Here is a 17,662-nt window from a genome sequence, read left to right on the forward strand (position 1 = left end):
ATAAAACCCTCACACACAATCAAGTAATATATGTATATTTTTAGGTTACAAATGGAGATGGAGTGTGGATTGTTGAGTTTTACGCCCCCTGGTGCGGCCACTGTAAAAGTTTAGTCCCAGAATATAAGAAAGCTGCAAAGGCCTTAAAGGGCATAGTAAATGTAAGTTGTTTTTATTTTTATTCTAGTCTAAGGCATAGGTATTGTTTTCAATTCTTCGTTCAACCTATTCAATTTTTTAATGCTTTATTGTCGTAAGCATGGCCCTTTTGGTATCTCCAAAACACTGGTCTCCAAAAATTTTAGTCCGTCTGTGTTTCACACATTGGGGTGTTACGAGGATTCTTTTCTTGGACCAGTCAAACACAAAGCCTGCAAAGATTCAACCATTTGAAAGTTATCTGTTTTTAGGTTGGTGCCGTAAATGCTGATGAGCACAGATCTCTTGGCGGTCAATTTGGCGTGCAAGGTTTCCCAACAATTAAAGTTTTTGGAGCCAATAAGAAAAAGCCTGAAGACTACAATGGACAGAGAACTGCACAAGGTAATTATCTAAATAGAAATTTATGGTTATTAAAAAGTATTTATTTTTAAAGAATTTGAACCTAACACATCTTAAGGTTCATACATTGTTAGTTTAGTTACACTTTATTATGAAGTACCACGAGAGAAAACCTATTTATTATATTATGTCAAAATATTTGTTCTTTTGTAGGAATGGTGGATGCTGGTTTGGCAGCCGCCAAGAAGCTTGCCCAAGCCCAGCTTGGTGGCAAGTCTAGCGGTGGCGGCGGTTCCAGCAGCAACGCTAATGCTGGCCCTGGTGAAGGCAAGGATGTTGTAGAGCTTACAGAGTCTAACTTTAAGAAGAAGGTCTTTGATAGCGATAAGGTATAAACATTTTTATAGTGAAAATGAGTTTGTTTAAATTGGTTTCAATATTGCCCCTTGTGTGTTCAACTAGCGGCTCCGCCTTTAGCATCCAAGGGCATTGTATTAGAAGGGTAGGGATGGGGCAGAAATATAGCCTAAAACTCTCCAAAAAGTATTAGATCCAAAAATAAAATAGCCTAAAATCACCTCAGGACCGTTCCTAAAATAAAAACTTCATTTGGTTCAGTAGTTCGAAATCTTAAGCTTTAGAAGAAAAAAATTTACTACTTAAGGTACCTATATATTAGGATATATTTGAAAATATAATTGTGAATAAAACATAAAGCATGTTAGTGTTACCATACCAATAATTTTGTTAGGGATGGTTGGTTGAATTCTATGCTCCTTGGTGTGGACACTGCAAGAGCTTGGCTGGTCCTTGGGCTGATGCTGCCTCCAGATTAAAAGGTAAATAAAATCAACATAAAAGGTGACGAAACGTCAGAAATAAGCCTTTTTTTTAGGGTTGGGCCGGATACTGTTTTGGTTGGATATCTTATTATTTTAACATTTACTTTCTACAAAAAGCAGAACTTTTGTGATTGTTAACTTTGGTTCTTGTTGTTTTGTTTGCCAACTATTTTTTTAATGAGCACTTCTCTATGTATGTTGTGTTCATGTTTAACTCCTTGTTTAAAACCCCTTAGGTTATGGGCATAGGGGGAAGGGGATTTTAAAAACTGTTGAACCATTAGGTAATACTTTTGTTTGCTTCATCCTTAGGCACTTTTAGAGAAAATTTAGTGAAACAGTTTTTAATGAGTCTTTTAGATATAATTTCAACAAAAGCGGGCTAAAATAACAATCTCCCCCAACCACCTCCTGTACCCCATCCCCTCCCGTCCTACTGGACAAACGGCCCGACCAATAAAAGCGAGGGGAAATTGCAATTGACGACAATTTTTTTCCTGTCATAATATTACGTATATTCATCTACATCCATTGAAACATGTGTAGATGTATATAAATAAGTCTATTATATCCATTATGAACTCTTGCCACTTTCGCAGGAAAGATGAACCTTGGAGCTCTGGATGCAACTGTCCATGGATCCATTGCCAGCGACTACGGAATCCGTGGATATCCCACCATCAAATATTTTGCTCCTGGCAGCACAGAGCCAGAGGACTATGAGGGAGGAAGGTAGGAATTATTTAATCAATTTACATTTTTACGAATTCGGGGGGGGGGGGGGTAGACTTTAGGCTTTCTCTCTTGGGACGTTGGAGGTACCATTCTCAAAATAGTTTTAAACCTTCCTGGACCTAAAAGAAGCTTAGAAGCAAATTAAAACCATATTAGTTATGTGGTTGGCTAGATCCTTCTCTTAACACAGAGACGGTCCACGGATAAACATCGTGTTACTTTTATTTATATAAAGATTATTGGAAATTGACAAGTTAGTTATTATTCTACTTTCTTAAATGATGAAAATGTCTCATTAATTTTTTTTGTATAGAAATGCTGATGATATTGTAGCTTGGGCGGAGGAGAAGGCTGCTGAGAATATTGCACCACCTGAGGTAAACATTGTGTGTTCGCACTCTCAAAGTGCCTATCGAGCAATAAATCCCCCCTCATCTAAATTTGATTTTTTATTTATTTCGAGGGGGGGGGGGGGGGGGACTGTATCTGCGGTATCCTAACCCTTAAACTTGCAGCTTGCTAAAATAATGATTCCTCCCTTCCACACCCACCCCCCCTTCACCCAATCCCCTCCCCTCATACTGGATGAACGAACTGTCCAATAAATGTCAATCTTGATTTTTATGAAGGTAAATTTTTTATAGGACATACACAAAAACCAACATCTTATTAGCATTTATAAAAATCTGACTATTTTTTTACATAGGTTTTCTATATTTTTAGGTGAAACAAATTCTGAGTGAGAAGACTGTTAGCGATGCTTGTGGAGAACATCCTTTGTGTGTCATTGCTTTCCTGCCACATATTCTTGACTGTCAGGTAAGCTTCGCTCATTGATGAACCTTTGTTCTTGTTCTTATTTTAAAGAAATCACGAAATTGTTAAAGTTTAATAATGTCACGGATTTTTAATGAGTGCCGTAGTAAGGATTTTATCCTATATAAAGTAGTAAGCATTTTTTGTCTGTCCCGAAGGATCTCGCTAACCATTGAACCGATATTGTTCTCCTTTACAGTGAAGCTTCTTATAGGTACTGGGAAGGTTTAAAACTATTTTTGGGAAGGGTGTCTTCGCCCCCACCCCTCCAAAAAAAAATATTTTTTTTACTCTTTTAAAACTCAATATAAAATGGGATGAGGTCGACTTTTCCCCCTCCCACCTTAAGTACCCCTAGAGTCTTCTGGGGGCGTAGCCGCTAGTATTTATAAAAGATTAAACCACGTTTCATTGGCGTGGACATTCTGTGATCCCTTAGAGTCTTGTAAAACAGAATTAATCTGTTTTCATTTTCGTATCCGCGGTCTATAAAACCATATTTCGACCAGAGAGCTCAACCAACTCATGATGAGTTAAGGGCCTTGCCTTAGTCCTAAATCTGTATTTTAGAGTGTTTTTTTAATAAAGCAAAAAATATCCTCCAATTGATTAATGTTTTCGGGGAAGTCTTTTATTGGATGATTACAAGTCTCCTTTTTAATGGATTGAAAGCCCTAATATAATTAAGCTTTTAAATGTTTTATTTTAGTCAAGTTGTCGTAACTCTTTCATTGACGACCTGACCAAGCTTGGTGACAAGTACAAGAAGAAGCAATGGGGCTGGCTCTGGAGCGAGGCCATGGCTCAGCCAGAACTCGAGGCGGCCGTTGATGTCGGCGGCTTTGGCTATCCCGCCTTGGCTGTTATTAGGTGTGTTTATTTGTAATTTGTAATAACATTTCTCTATCGTTACTTGGTCGCGGGTATAGGTATAAAAATAACTAAGAACTAAATCAAATTTTAAATATTTCGTTATTTAACCCTTACAGATCGGGGGGGGGGGGGTCATATTGACCCCCCCCCCTCTATTTTTTCAATGTCATTTTTTTTGTAGGTATGATAGAGAGTTGTGACTTCATGACTTTTTAAGTTTAGTAATTATACGTCGGCAAGAGTTGATTTTATTAGGATATCTGGTCTGTGTCGGTCGTGGTGTCCGGTCAAAGTCGGTTGGGTAGCACCAAAATTTAAAAAAAATTCTAAATAAATCTTAATTTCTACATTATGACTTTGTATATAAGGTAGAAACCTAAATTTTTTTTGGTGAATACTGAGATATCAATGACCTTATGAGAAAAGTGGTGTTATGGCCGTTTGACCGCACCCTGACCGACTTTATGACCGATTTTTGTCCGGCTTTTACTACAGACATATATCATGAATATCGTGGCTTCTATTACAGCTAGAGACCTATAAATTTTTTTTGGTAAATCCTTGAGCAATAATAAACAGATAAAAATATTAATTGGCGCCGCCAACCGCCGTTTTACCGCCGAAAATGGCGGTTTCCGTTAATTTTTTTGTTATGAAAAATAAAAGTTTGTCCTAAAATTTGGTCATCCTAGCTGCAAAATTGGCCGCTCTACAGCTGTTTTAAAATTTAGCGGCTGGCCGCTAAAAAGCGGCTAAGGAGCGGCCTGACCGCTATGACTAGAAAAAGTAATTTTCTCTAAAAATACACATGAACCACCAGAAAAAAATTTTACGTCTTTATCTGTAACAGAAGCCGAGATAGAGGGGGGGTCAATATGACCCCCCCCCCCCCCCCCCCCGATCTATTAAGGTGGGAATAGGGGCCCGATCTGTAAGGGTTAAGTTTATTTTGTGGGCTTCATTGGTACTTACCAAAACAGCCCGGCCCCCAAAACTTAGCTGTATGTACAAAATATTATTTCTCTAATAAGTTCAGTTGTTGGACGAAGCTAATTAGGCCATTACAAATTGTCTACCTTTATTTTGCTTGATTAATGGAGTATAGGGAAAAGTAAATTAAATTTTCCTCTATTTACAATCAATTTAGACAAGTATTTTTAGAAATCTTCATCTTAATACAAAAAAACTTACTGCATTATAATATAGAATATTCAATTTTTAGTCAAAAGAAGATGAAATATTCCATCCTGACTGGTAGCTTTGGATATGATGGAATAAATGAATTCTTGAGGGAGCTTAGCTACGGTAAAGGTCGCACCAACTCTGTACGTGGAGCCAAGATGCCCACCATTAATAAGGTATGTAATGTACTAAATGATAGAAAATGCAGATAAATCAAAGTTTTTAAGCCGCAGCAACCTCATTAAACGTACTTTTTTTCTTAGTTTTTAAATTCTTGTTGAAAAATAATGCTTTTTGTATGTTTGATTCTTGAAATAATTGTCTTGTAACTTTGCGGCCAGGCTAAAAGTAAATTTTTTTTTTAAATTATAATTAACAGTTTTTCTTTTCATGAAGTGAACTTTATATTTTTTTTTATTTCCTTAATTAAAAATTCATTTAAATATATGTTTTAAGTTCTCAAGAAAAACTCTTAATAAAGGAGAAATGGAGATTTCTGACTACTGTAATTGTTCTAGGTTGATGCCTGGGATGGTAAGGACGGTGAAATGCCCGTTGAGGAGGACATTGATCTCAGTGATGTTGATCTGGACGACAAGGATGAATTGTAGAGCGGTCACGGGTCGGTCATCATACGGTCATTGGCTATTAGCTGCCATAATGACCCAATTGATTATGGCAAGCTACACAAAATAGTGACCATCTATAACATTTATGACTGATAACTAATGGTCATTGTCCGGTCATTAGCGGTCATTGACTGGGTAAAGTTGGGTTGTGAAATGGTCGAGTAAAAATTAGTGATAATTTCAAAGGACTAACCAACTAAATGCATTTTAAAACAAAAAAAGGCTTTATTAATCAAACAAATTTATGCTAACTTTTAACTTTAATAAAAAACTTTTTAGGGATTTTTAAAGCTTTAATTAAGTGAATTCTTCTGATCTATTGTCTGTCTCTCAAAAATGTGTGATATTTAAATTGGAACTTTTAGAGGTTTTATAGTGTTAAATGCCATTTTATTCTTTCTGATTTTAATAATTTCAAACAAATTTTAAAATCTTAATTTAAACCTCTAAAAGTGTGATATTGATTTTGTTGTTTTGAAATGCACAAATTAACGATTTTTAGAATCTTTCATAACAAAGGGGGGAGGCGGATGTGCCACTTTTTGAAACCAAAACTAAAAGACAACAAAGGAACTCGACTAAAAAAAGAGTTACAGGTCTGAGATTTTGCATGGCAGTTGCTTTATAGGGGTAAAATATGGAACTGTGAAGAAACGGCGGCGCAACCGCCGAAAACCGCCGTTTCCCGCCGAATTTTTTTTTGCAATTTCTCGGCGGTTTTCGGCGGTTGCACCGCCGTTTCTTCACTGTTCCATATTGTAACCCTATAAAGCAACTGCCATGCAAAATCTCAGACCTGTAACTCTTTTTTTAGTTGAGTTCCTTTGACTTTTAGTTTTGGTTTCAAAAATAAAATTTCATAGTTTTTAATTGAAACAGAAATAAGACTGCTCAAATGTTTTTTTCCTTGAATTATTTTCAAAGCTTCCCTTAAATGTTATTTGTGATATGATATATAAAAATCCATAAAAAAATTCCACAAAAATCTTCCCTACTTGTGATGTACTTACTTTAATCTTTTGTTTTCCTAGTGTGTTTCTAATTTACTATTTATAATTGTAAACTATTGTGTGAAATTGAATTTTAATTAAACCAGTGCTTTTAAAATAAGCATAATTAAATTACTATTAATCATTATATACTATGTATGTAATCTTGAAGACAGAAAAAGGGTTTTTAATAATTAAACTAGGTAATTTATTAGGTATCTATTGTACAATATTTTGTTCACACCTAAAAGCATTTTTTCCATTTTCAAAGCCTTCTTTTCTGTTTTTCATAGATTAATACAATAGTTGCACGAAAAGTTCTCAAATGTTAAGTATTAATTAAAAAATGTTTGTTTATATAATTTCAGATGAATATAGCATGGGTCTTTGTGGTTGGCTGCCTTTTATTAGCTGACGCCGAGGCTAAGAAGAAATCTAAGAAAGGTAAGCAGTTGTACCTACTAGAATTATTGGTTCAAGGATTTAGGGTAATGTAAAGTAATATAAGATGAGCAATGAGCATGGTAAATTGGTAATCTATGATCTTTAATATTAACAAATAAGTTTTTAAATGAATTGAATTTGATATGGTTGGACGGGGGGGGGGGGGTGATAATACAACGGGGCCTTTTTCTAATATAAAACAAATCTAACAATGTTAGACTAAAGTAACAAATGAACGAAAACACTCCCCTCTCTTTATATTTAAAAAAAAATATTTGGCGGGTTTCAGTTTTTACCTAAACAATTAAATAATTTTTGTTGTAAATAATGTTTATTTTTTTAGGAGCTAAAGAAATATTTAATTCTGAGACACTGAAATGTTTGGTCTGCCAGTCTCTAGTAGAAGAAATAAACTTTGCCATTGATAAGGTAAACATTTTGTATTTAAAATCTATTTAATTACGTTAATAATATAGCATAGAAATACGTTAATAATATAGCATAGAAAATTGATAAAATAAATGGTTTAGGTATACTTTATAAGTTTTTACTATATTCAAAAGATTTATGGAATCTGCATAATGTTCTCTTTTGATTTATCCGAGGATTTAATGAATTTAAGTTTAAATTTAAATTTTCCCCTTATTTGGGATTCCAATCAATTTGGGCAAGATTAATAATTAAACAGCGTAAAAAGCTTTGTTGTAGACTTAGTATATACCAGGAACATGTATTGTATAACTAACTGAAACAAATACAATAAATAAAACAGTAGTTAGGGGACAGAAAACAGGTCGTAATTACTTTTGAGACAACTTTCTCCCGCACCATAAAAAACTAAAATCACAAAACTTCAAATATTTTTAAAGTTAATTGAATTGTTGGGTTGGCATGTACGCAGCATTATCTCTATGAATCTTATTGACGATTGAATTTAATTACCTGTGTTGTTAAGGTTGATCCAAAGAAGAAAGTTGAGACTGGAACCTTCAGACTTAATGGAGATGGAACTCAAAACAGAGTTGTGGTAAGAACTAATGATACGCGTCTGTAGCTATCATAGCACTTCAGCATGTCAATGGAGAGACCATAGGTTCGAATCTCGGCCTAAACCGCGTTGAAACTAAAGACCTTCAAAGTTGTAAATAATTCTGCTATGTCAGATGCGTGATATTATCAAGATTAGGGTGGATGCAATTTGCCCAAAACAGGAGCAACTCATTACCATGCAGACCATAGGACTTACAGACAAAGGGCGTGCGATTAATGGGTTTAATGGGATTGTCTAGCTGTAATAGTTGGGATTTTGTGATCTATTGTTGGCTTACCTTAAGTTGTTTTCAACCGAAGAATTAACCCTGTCGTTTTTTGTCATTCAGACTTTGATATTGTTAATTTCAAAATTCTGCCTTTGATCGGAGTGAGTGTTTTGTCTATGTGTCTGTAGATTAAGATCTCGTTCACCGCTGAACCGAAACATTGCATACCTCCCCCCCCAAAAAAAAAAAAATATTTTTTTTTATTTTGAGACTAAAATCAAAATTGGAGGGCTCGCCCCCCCCCCCCCCCCCTTCCCCCTCTCATAGGGCCCCTAGTAGCTGCTAGTTCTACTCTGAACATAGATTCCTGTTTCAACAGTCTTATTATTTTTAGGTACCTTATGCCAGATCAGAAGGCCATCTGATGGAGGTTGTTGAAAATGTTTGTAAGAATTTTGAAGATTATGCTCAAGCTAAATATAAAGCTAGTGGTAAACCTACAATTATTAGGTAAGATAATCTTCAGCGCTGTAAGAGGTCAAATTATGAATACAATAATTGGAGGGAATAAATGAAATATTGTCGATCAAAATTTTATTAGTTCTCTCATAAGGATGCTGTAAATAACTCTTTATGATTAAACTTAAATTGAGAATGATATTTTAAGCTTACATTTTTCATTTGAAATTTTCAATGCAGGTTTCCCAAGGGATCTTAAGTAAAAAGACAATGGTCGATAAATTGATGTAAATCCTTAATCATGATACACAAACTTACCTCTACCCCAAAGTTATTAAGCCAACAAATAAGAAACTAAAGAGATTTGAACTAGAGTAATAAACAGTCCAGTGTCCCCTCCCTTCGTCTTTGAGTATCTACTCTGCAATACACTTAATTTGTCCGACTTCATGTTTGTCTCAATATTGTATATTTTAGAATTTAGCTATGCTTCATTGATTGATTGATTAGCCATAGTTTCTTAGTGTTTTGGCCTAATTCGTAATGAAGTAGGCTAATACACTAGATCCCAAAATTTATAATTTTATTTGTTTGCTTTCAGGGTGGGGAAAAACCCAGGGTTTTTTTAAAAAGCCCAACCCAACCCGTAAAAACCCTTAAAACCCTGGGTTTTTATGGGTTTTTTAGGGTTTTATTGGGTTTTTTTCATTTAGGAGTCAAATACATTTGATATATTGATGAAATATTAATGTTTATGTTGTTGTAGGTAAAAGGTAAGCAAGATTTCACAATAAACAAGATAGATAATGAAGAAAGCTGGCATTCCGATCAATTATAAACCCTTATTAGGTTAAAAGCTTCAAAACATGGAACCTACTCCTCTATTCTTAAGCTGTCAACACCCCCTCCCCCCTCCCAGAAATTATCTTTTCCTTTTTACATCCCCTTAATAAAACCCTCTGCACGCCACTGTAACTATTTTCTTTCATAAATTGTTATGTTTTAGTTTAAAAAATCAATTATGATTATGTAATTTACACAATTTATATATCATCAATTTAGTAGCAAAGCGTTTTCTGAAATTAAGTTTTGAGAGAAAGTAATTTCATAAACATTTGAACAATAAGTAGAGCATCATTTTTATAATTACTTCATATTTTTTTATGTTTTTTAGGTAAAATTTGCTTTAAAATGTTATTAGATCCTAGTCTTTGAGTAAATAGAGGTTTAATTTGTAAATTTTAACGTGAAATTTCAATGTTTTTTCAAAAACCCAAAAAACCTTGGGTTTTTTTAATGGGTTTTTAAAAAAACCCTGGGTGGGTTTTTTTGGGTGGGTTTTTTGTTTGCCCACCCTGTTTGCTTTACAACTTTGTGGACTTTTGATGGATTTTAAGTTGTGTTTCCAAACGTTTCAACCACAAATTGTAATTGCAGAAGGGGAAATTTTGTGTATTAACATGGAAATGTACATCAATTTATCGTCCATTGTCTTATCCCTTTAGATCCCTGCTGGATATCATGAACGTGACCCTTGAGTATCCGTAATTAATCTAAAACTTCCCATCTTACAAAACCAGCTATGCTATTTATTTATGTTTTCTTCCTTGTTTTAGAATAACAACTCCTGAAGGAAATATGAATCCTAAGATGGGAGAGGTTGATATGGTGCCTGATGATGATTTAAATACAAGATTAAAGTTCTATGTAAGTAGACACATTTTATTTACATTGATGAAAAAGATATTTATCAGATAATACCTACCATATCCGAAAGTGTACAACTGACACATAAATAGTTATTTGCGCATTGTATTGCAGACAGCTTTCTGCGAATATTAAAATGAAAAATAATGGCCATACTGGAGAAAAAAAAATTGATTGTTATTTTAGATTTAGTAAGGGCTGGTGATAAGGGGGGGGGGGGGGTCAACTATGCGTTTAGACTCTTCGCAGTGTCTATAGAAATCACGTATTTTAAAAAGTTAAGGGTTTTTTTGAGGTGAACTGAAGTACTCAAGACGGTTTTGTCTTTTTTGAATCATTAGATTTCAGTGAGACATATCTTAGATAGAGAGTAGCCCCTCTACTAACAAATAAATGTTGAGATAGAAAAGTAGAAAAACATTACCTAAACAGTATTTTTTTTAAAGTAAACCCAAGATATTGTTAAAATTAACTTATTATATATTTTCTAGCTGATATCTCATGTAAGTGATTTTTGTATGCTTTAATTTAATTGCAGTGTTTTTTCCTTTTTTTAATTTTTTTGTTTATCTTTTTTATGATAACCAAATTATATTACTTCGTATTACTGGCTTTATTATTTTTTTTTAGACACATAGCATGTTATTACAAACACTATAATACATTTTTAGAAAAATAGCCTAAAACCACCCAAAGAATTTAATTTAGAAATTTTGGGTATATTTTGATGATTCTCAATCCACATCACAGGCATTTTTACGAATGATTTTTTTTTGCTGCCTACATGTTCTTTTATTCTATTATACCTATACTGAAATGATGTCTGTATGTCTGTTACGCTACTGATCTTTTATTGTCTGTGTTCTTTTTTTAGTGTGAGAATATAGTAGAAGACCAAGAGGACGAGATTATGAAGATATTCTCTAAATCAATTCAAAATCCTGATATCGAGCTTTGTGGTAAAAGGTGAGTTCTATTTTCTGTCATTTGAAATGTAAAATTTAACTTGGGTTTTTCAGATATTTTTTCGTGGAGGGGAGGGGTGCGTGGGTTCGGTCGGTGTTCATACCTTCAAAACTGACACATTTGTTAGTAGTGGTATCAATTTGGGTGGCATTTACCCCCCCCCCCCCCCCCCCTCCTCCCAGGGTGGGCATACAAAAAACCCACCCCAAAAAAACCACCCAGGTTTTTTTTTTTAAAAACCAATAAAACCCCCATAAAAACCCTTAAAACCCTGGGTTTTTAAGGGTTTTTGGGTTGGGTTGGGCTGGGCTTTTTAAAAAAAACCCTGGGTTTTTCCCCACCCTGCCCCCTCCTCCACATTAATAAAATGTTAGGTGCCAATTTCCAAATAAGGGTTATATTTGGTAACCCCCGTTGGACCTGCTTGAGAAATGTTGCAACTTAATGATATTTTAATATTTCAGAACTGGATTATGTAAAGATCTCTCTCCACCCCAAGAGGAATACAATTTTGAAAACGATGAACTGTGATAGCAATATTAATAGTAATAATTATAAATCAACATATATCTTAAATAAATAATAGGTATTTGGCATAAGAAGTAAAATTAGCCTTATTTTACAGGGTAGGTAAGGGTTACCAAAGCAAAAATATCTTCTCCACTACCTAATGGGTTTTTTTTCTCCTAAAGTAATGTGTTCTACGACTTTAAAACAGGATCAGGACGACAATATTGGGCGTAGCATTAGCGGTAGTTCCGCCGCCGTTTCTTTATAGTTCCACATTATACTATATTAAAGCAACTCCATACATAATTTTAGTTCTAATTCAGTTTTTTAGGATCTTTGCAAATAAAAACACCAAAGCTTAATTTTCTTCATATGCCACGTATACAATGATTTCTTGTTTTCCATTTTAATTGATAATTTGCATAATATGTAATGTTCTCAAATACTTAAGTATTTATATTTATCTCATTAAAGGGGTATTTGCATGAAATGCATTTAAACTTAAATTCAGCGAACTGCATATTTTTTCCTTTTCAATGGTTTTAACTTCATTTATAGGGCATTTTAAAAGAAGTTAAATTTTCTACCAGGTAGTTTTAATAATATCAAGATTTGTAATCACATTTTCTTTATATACCTAGGTATGCAATTTATAAAGCTGGCTTATTTTTACAAAAACAGCACGACGACTAATTTAATGATGTCTAATTGTTTGCTTATAATTTTAATACCAAATTATCTATGTTTGATGGTATACTTGTAACTTATGCTTAAAATCAGTTTTCTGAAATACACTTCATGCAGATATCTCTTTTTTCTCATTTATTTCTTGAACCTTTGAAGGTACCAGCTAGAACTAGGTACACCTAGTAATGCTTTTTCATTAAGATATGAACTGAACATTTTTACTTTAAATTAAAATTATGCACTTAAACAATATTTAAAGAAAATCTTTTTACATATCTGTGATCCCCTTAATTTTTATACAAGTTTATTTATTAAAATAAGTATTATTTTCAAGTCTCAAATTTACATTTTTAATTGATTGGATTTCTATTATAATTAAATTCAACATAAAATTCTACAGTACCTTTAATTATTATTGTTTGTTTGCACTTTGTTAAGTTTTAATAAAAATTATATAAAAAATCAATATATTTATTTTTTTGTTGAGGTTTCCAGGAAAAAGGTATAGCCAACAAGTAAAATAAATCTGAAATAATATTTGGGAAGCATTTAAAATGGTCGTCTTGACTACGAAGCGTTGACCCCCATAATATTGAAAAAAATTATCTGAGATTACCAAATATTATTGTTTTTATAGTAGTTGGTTACAGCTTGGCAGTTTCCTCATATCAAAATTTGACCACAAACAATCTTTTAGTAAAAAAAAATTTATTGTACATTCTATATCCGCGGAAAGCTGTTTATAATAGGATGCGAGAAATAACTATTAAAGCATGAAACCATTATATAGGAAAGTATTTGTGTCTTTTACAGCATGCTAGACAGGCCAAGAATATACTGGATGCTCAGTGGTACAGGGAATCCTTACTAAAAATGTCAGCAAGTGAAATAGGTCACAGGTGGCTGCCGAGCCTGCTTGTCTTTATATTTAATTAATTCAACCTTCTCCGTGTTTTACACAAAAACCTAATTATAATTTTGAATAATTATGAACAAAATTAGATCCACGATAAAATCTTTTCAGGACGATTTCTTACCTAGTGTTCTAACAAAACTACAAAAAAACTTAATCCTGATTGTAATTGTAAATATTCATCTTTTTTTATTTTTTACACTGATACCCCAAGTTTTAAAATCACATTATCTTATTTAGGGATGGCAATCCGGATCCGGAATCCGCCCAAATTTTGGCCAATTTTGGAATCCGGAATCCGTTTTTTAATAGCGGATTCTTCTTTGGTAGGCTAAAATTAGCGTCTTGAATTTTTTCTTTCAACTCCTCCTCTTTGAAGGCAAAGATTTTCATCATTATATATAATATCTTTTAAAATCTGGTTCGATTCTCGGAAGTGAATTATAGAGAACACCAAGAACATTGATTTTTAGGACATATGTAGCACCTAATTTTTAAAAAAATTTAAAATCCTTTTAAATATTGCTATAATCCGAATCCGGAATCCGCCAAAAATAAGAATCCGAAATCCGCAAGAAATCCGCTACTTTTTTTGGCGGATTCTTAAAGAATCCGAATCCGGCCCATAAATTCGACGGAATGCCATCACTTATCTTATTCGATGGCTTAAAAACTTTGCGTACTTTTCTAGAATTATGATTGGTTGGTTCCAAACTGGTATTGATTAACTTTGCAAATAATAATTTAAATCTAAACAAGGAATATATTTTGTTTATAATCATTGGGAGGATTATAAATTTATTCATTATTATCCTGGCTAAAAAATCCTTGATTATTAACGGTCATGCTCTGCTATCATTGGCGGCTGCGCCCCTGGCATCTAGGTCTCAGCATTCAAAGGGGCTGTTGGAAAATAGCTCTAAACCATCCAAAGACTTAAATATGAAAATGAAATAGCCCAAAACCACTACCGGGACCTATGTGAAGCTTACCTAAAATAGAGAACCCAACCAGTTCAGCAGTTACTGAGATCTTAATATTCAAACAATAAAACTCTCACTAAAAATAATGCTGTCTATATCCAAACGTTATTGTATGAACACTTTTTCTTTAAAAAGGTTTTTTCTCACCAAGATTTTTATCAAGAGTTTTTTTTACCACAAATCAATGTAACAAAATGTTAACAGAAAAGAACAATAAAGTGATAAACAGTCAAAATTTATTCATTCATTCTTTACGATATGTATTTATATCAAAACACATCACACGAATTGCTATCTGTGTTATTTATAATTATAATTTGTTTTGTTTGAACACCAAGATTTAATTCAGGGATCTAAAGGATAAGACAATGGTCGATTAATTGATGTACAACCCCAATGATGATATAAATATATTTCCCTTCTATAACTTACAATTAGTAGTAGAAACGTTTGGACACTCAACTTAAAGAACCATCTAAAATTCAATAAATTCCCCAAAATTGTTAAGCTAACAAATAAAAAACGTTATTATAAAACGTTGGGGACTTGTTTTTATAAAGAGCCCAATTTCCCCTCCCTTCCTGGATTTAATTAGATCTAAACAAAAGAAGACTAAGTTTTTTGCATTTTCTTGTTTTTTTTGGTGTAGCGTAGCAGATTTTAGGATTCTAAATTTAACTTCCCCTGAAGCTAGGTGCGAAGCTGAAAATGTTGTTGTTGTATATGTTTGATACAAGACATACTGACAAACCACATACTAGACTTGGAAAAGAATATTCGCCACTAAAAATTAATTAGTGTAAAACCCTTATCTTATAGAAATCAGTCTTAGATAAAAACTTAATTATATTTCATTAACATTCTTTTTAAACATGGGGTTAGATAAATACATGTTTGAATAGGTATATAGATAGGATACAAATTTTAATGAAACAAGGATGACAACATCCATAAAAGCGATGCACTGAAACTGTAGGACAAAAGGCCATTAACACTTATAAAGTGTCAGAACTTAATAATCAGAATATAAATGTAATAGAGTCAAAGCAAAATTGTAAATAAATTCGTTGAAAAACTTCTTGATACAGGATATGTTTATGGACATACTTACATCTTTAGGATTTGATTATAGAGTTGCTTCGCTTATAGCATTATACTTTGTTGTCCCAGGAATTAACATATAAAAAATCAGATCAATCGGATAGTTAGATCACATAAAAATTTGATGTTAAAAATCAACATGTTTAAAATGGACGTACGGACTTTCTGGTTACGATTATAGAGTTGTTTTGCTTTCTAACTCGTTCCTAACTCCTATAGGAATCATCATGCAAAGTTTGATATCGATAGGACAATTCAAACATGCCTAAATTAACGAAAAGAGCTATCAGTTACGTACGGACGGACCTACCATAATTATAGAAAAGCTTCGGTTTTAAAAAGACTTCATTTGTACGATTTTTTAGTCGACACTATGACCAAGATTAAATATTCCATAAAATTAATCTATCTAAAAAGAAATTTGATAATAAATATATTATGACAGTTTCTAACAGTAAAACCACGGAGATAGGGGACATTAGGCTGTTTTAATTACACTAATCCCCAAAGTTTTATAATATTGTTTTCTTATTTGTTTGGTTAACAACTTTGGAGACTTTTAAATTAGTTGGTTCATTAAATTAAGTTTAAACCACTAATCGTATTCTACAGAAGGGGTAACTTTGTGTATCATCATTATCACGTTAATTTATCAGCCATTGTTTTATCCCTTTAGATTCATCGGTAGTATGTAATATCTTAACTTTATGCTTAGCTATATACTCTATATTTAGGGTTTGTATGTCCTTGGGTACTTAAAATAAAATGGAAGTTCTGCATATGATTTTTATATCCTAATATTTAAAAGTCAACTCTTATTAATCTTTTTCATCATAAAGGTACTTTTGTCCTTTCTTAAGAAGAACACACATTTTTATATATGTAGAATGACAGAAACCCTTCAATTTTAGTAGCCAAGCTATTTTATAATTAACTTTGTCAGTCCCTTCTATGTTGCGCTACTAGCTTTTATAATTGACCTTGTTGTATACAGAAATTACATAAACAAGGATGACAACATCCATAAAAGCGAAGCTCGGAAACGGTAAGACAAACAAACATTAACACTTGTAGAGTATCAAAACTGAATAATCAGAATATAAATGTACAATTATAAACAAAATTGTAAATTTGTTGCAAAACTGCTTAAATACAGGTCAATGCTTAAGGACATGCTTACATTTTTAGGACTTGATTACAGAGATGCTTTGCTTATATTAGTGTATTTTGTTGTCATATAAATCAGTATTCCAGAAATCAGATCAATCGGCTACTTGTAACACACTAAAATTTGTTGTTAAAAAAGTAAAAAAATAAACAACATGTTTTAAATGGACGTATGGACTTTCTGGTAACGATTATAGAGTTGCTACGCTTTCTAAACCATGCCTATCTACTACAGAAATCACCATGTAAAGTTTGAAATCGATAGGACAATACTAATATGCCTAAATTAACGGGGGAAAAGCTATCCGTTCCAGACGGACGGACCGACCCTAATTGTAGAAAAGCTTCGCTATTAAAAATGAGGGTAATAACAATAAATAAATGTATTTCAGCCCGCACTTTTTACTAACAATCATTTTATATTATTCATATTTTATTTGCAATTTAAATATCATTGATAGCTTTTTTCACGTTATGTCTCTAAAGTTGTTACAGTCCCATAATCTACAGGGTGCGCCACATAAAACCGGACTTTTTCTAAATTGTAAACAAATTAACATAAATTCGTCAATTTTAAAGATTTTATTAAATTTTAAAAACTGGGAAGCAAACTAGGTATATAACTGTTAGATCATTGAATAAAATCGCCGCCAGCATCAATCACCGCCTCTACCCGCCTCCTCAACCGCCGGCAGTCCCAGGTCAAAATGTACCTGTCCAAGCTGGCGAAGTTCTCATTGATGGTGGCAATGAGGGAGGTCTTTGTGGTATGAGCACGTCTATTGGTGCATGCTTCAAAGTAGCTCCAGGTCCAAAAGTCCATTGAATTAAGATCGGGCTGCTGGGAGGTCACATTTCCTTAGGATTGTGAGTAACCGCAGGATCCAAATTCACCCAAC

General features: G+C 33.2%; 2 protein-coding genes across 2 annotated transcripts in view; both read left to right on the forward strand.

The window, feature by feature from the left end:
* Positions 1-6,936, forward strand: part of CaBP1 (Protein disulfide-isomerase A6 homolog CaBP1) — a 31,538-nt gene extending 24,602 nt beyond the window's left edge. The window contains exons 3-13 of the mRNA XM_080173966.1: positions 45-161; positions 411-543; positions 715-890; positions 1,253-1,340; positions 1,943-2,075; positions 2,392-2,455; positions 2,802-2,897; positions 3,604-3,764; positions 4,990-5,125; positions 5,468-5,945; positions 6,442-6,936. Of these exons, the coding sequence (XP_080030092.1) occupies positions 45-161; positions 411-543; positions 715-890; positions 1,253-1,340; positions 1,943-2,075; positions 2,392-2,455; positions 2,802-2,897; positions 3,604-3,764; positions 4,990-5,125; positions 5,468-5,560 (1,197 nt within the window). The 3' untranslated portion in view covers positions 5,561-5,945; positions 6,442-6,936. The remainder of the gene's footprint in view (positions 1-44; positions 162-410; positions 544-714; positions 891-1,252; positions 1,341-1,942; positions 2,076-2,391; positions 2,456-2,801; positions 2,898-3,603; positions 3,765-4,989; positions 5,126-5,467; positions 5,946-6,441) is intronic.
* On the forward strand, positions 6,934-13,065 carry sel (canopy family protein seele). Its single transcript, XM_080173979.1, has 7 exons — positions 6,934-7,011; positions 7,355-7,440; positions 7,967-8,038; positions 8,665-8,780; positions 10,346-10,436; positions 11,311-11,402; positions 11,867-13,065. The coding sequence occupies exons 1-7, from the start codon at positions 6,936-6,938 to the stop codon at positions 11,931-11,933; spliced, it is 600 nt and encodes a 199-aa protein (XP_080030105.1). The 5' UTR covers positions 6,934-6,935; the 3' UTR covers positions 11,934-13,065.
* The last annotated feature ends 4,597 nt before the right edge of the window (positions 13,066-17,662 follow it).

Source organism: Acartia tonsa, chromosome 10 (assembly GCF_053477335.1).
Source record: "Acartia tonsa isolate MP-2025a chromosome 10, ASM5347733v1, whole genome shotgun sequence".
Taxonomy (NCBI): domain Eukaryota; kingdom Metazoa; phylum Arthropoda; class Copepoda; order Calanoida; family Acartiidae; genus Acartia; species Acartia tonsa.

Coding starts and splice junctions, on each gene's coding strand:
- sel (XM_080173979.1), top strand. CDS start 6,936: ATGAATATAGCATGGGTCTTTGTGGTTGGCTGCCTTTTATTAGCTGAC. Junction 8,039..8,664: donor GAACTCAAAACAGAGTTGTG/GTAAGAACTAAT, acceptor TATTATTTTTAG/GTACCTTATGCCAGATCAGA. Junction 10,437..11,310: donor ATACAAGATTAAAGTTCTAT/GTAAGTAGACAC, acceptor TTCTTTTTTTAG/TGTGAGAATATAGTAGAAGA.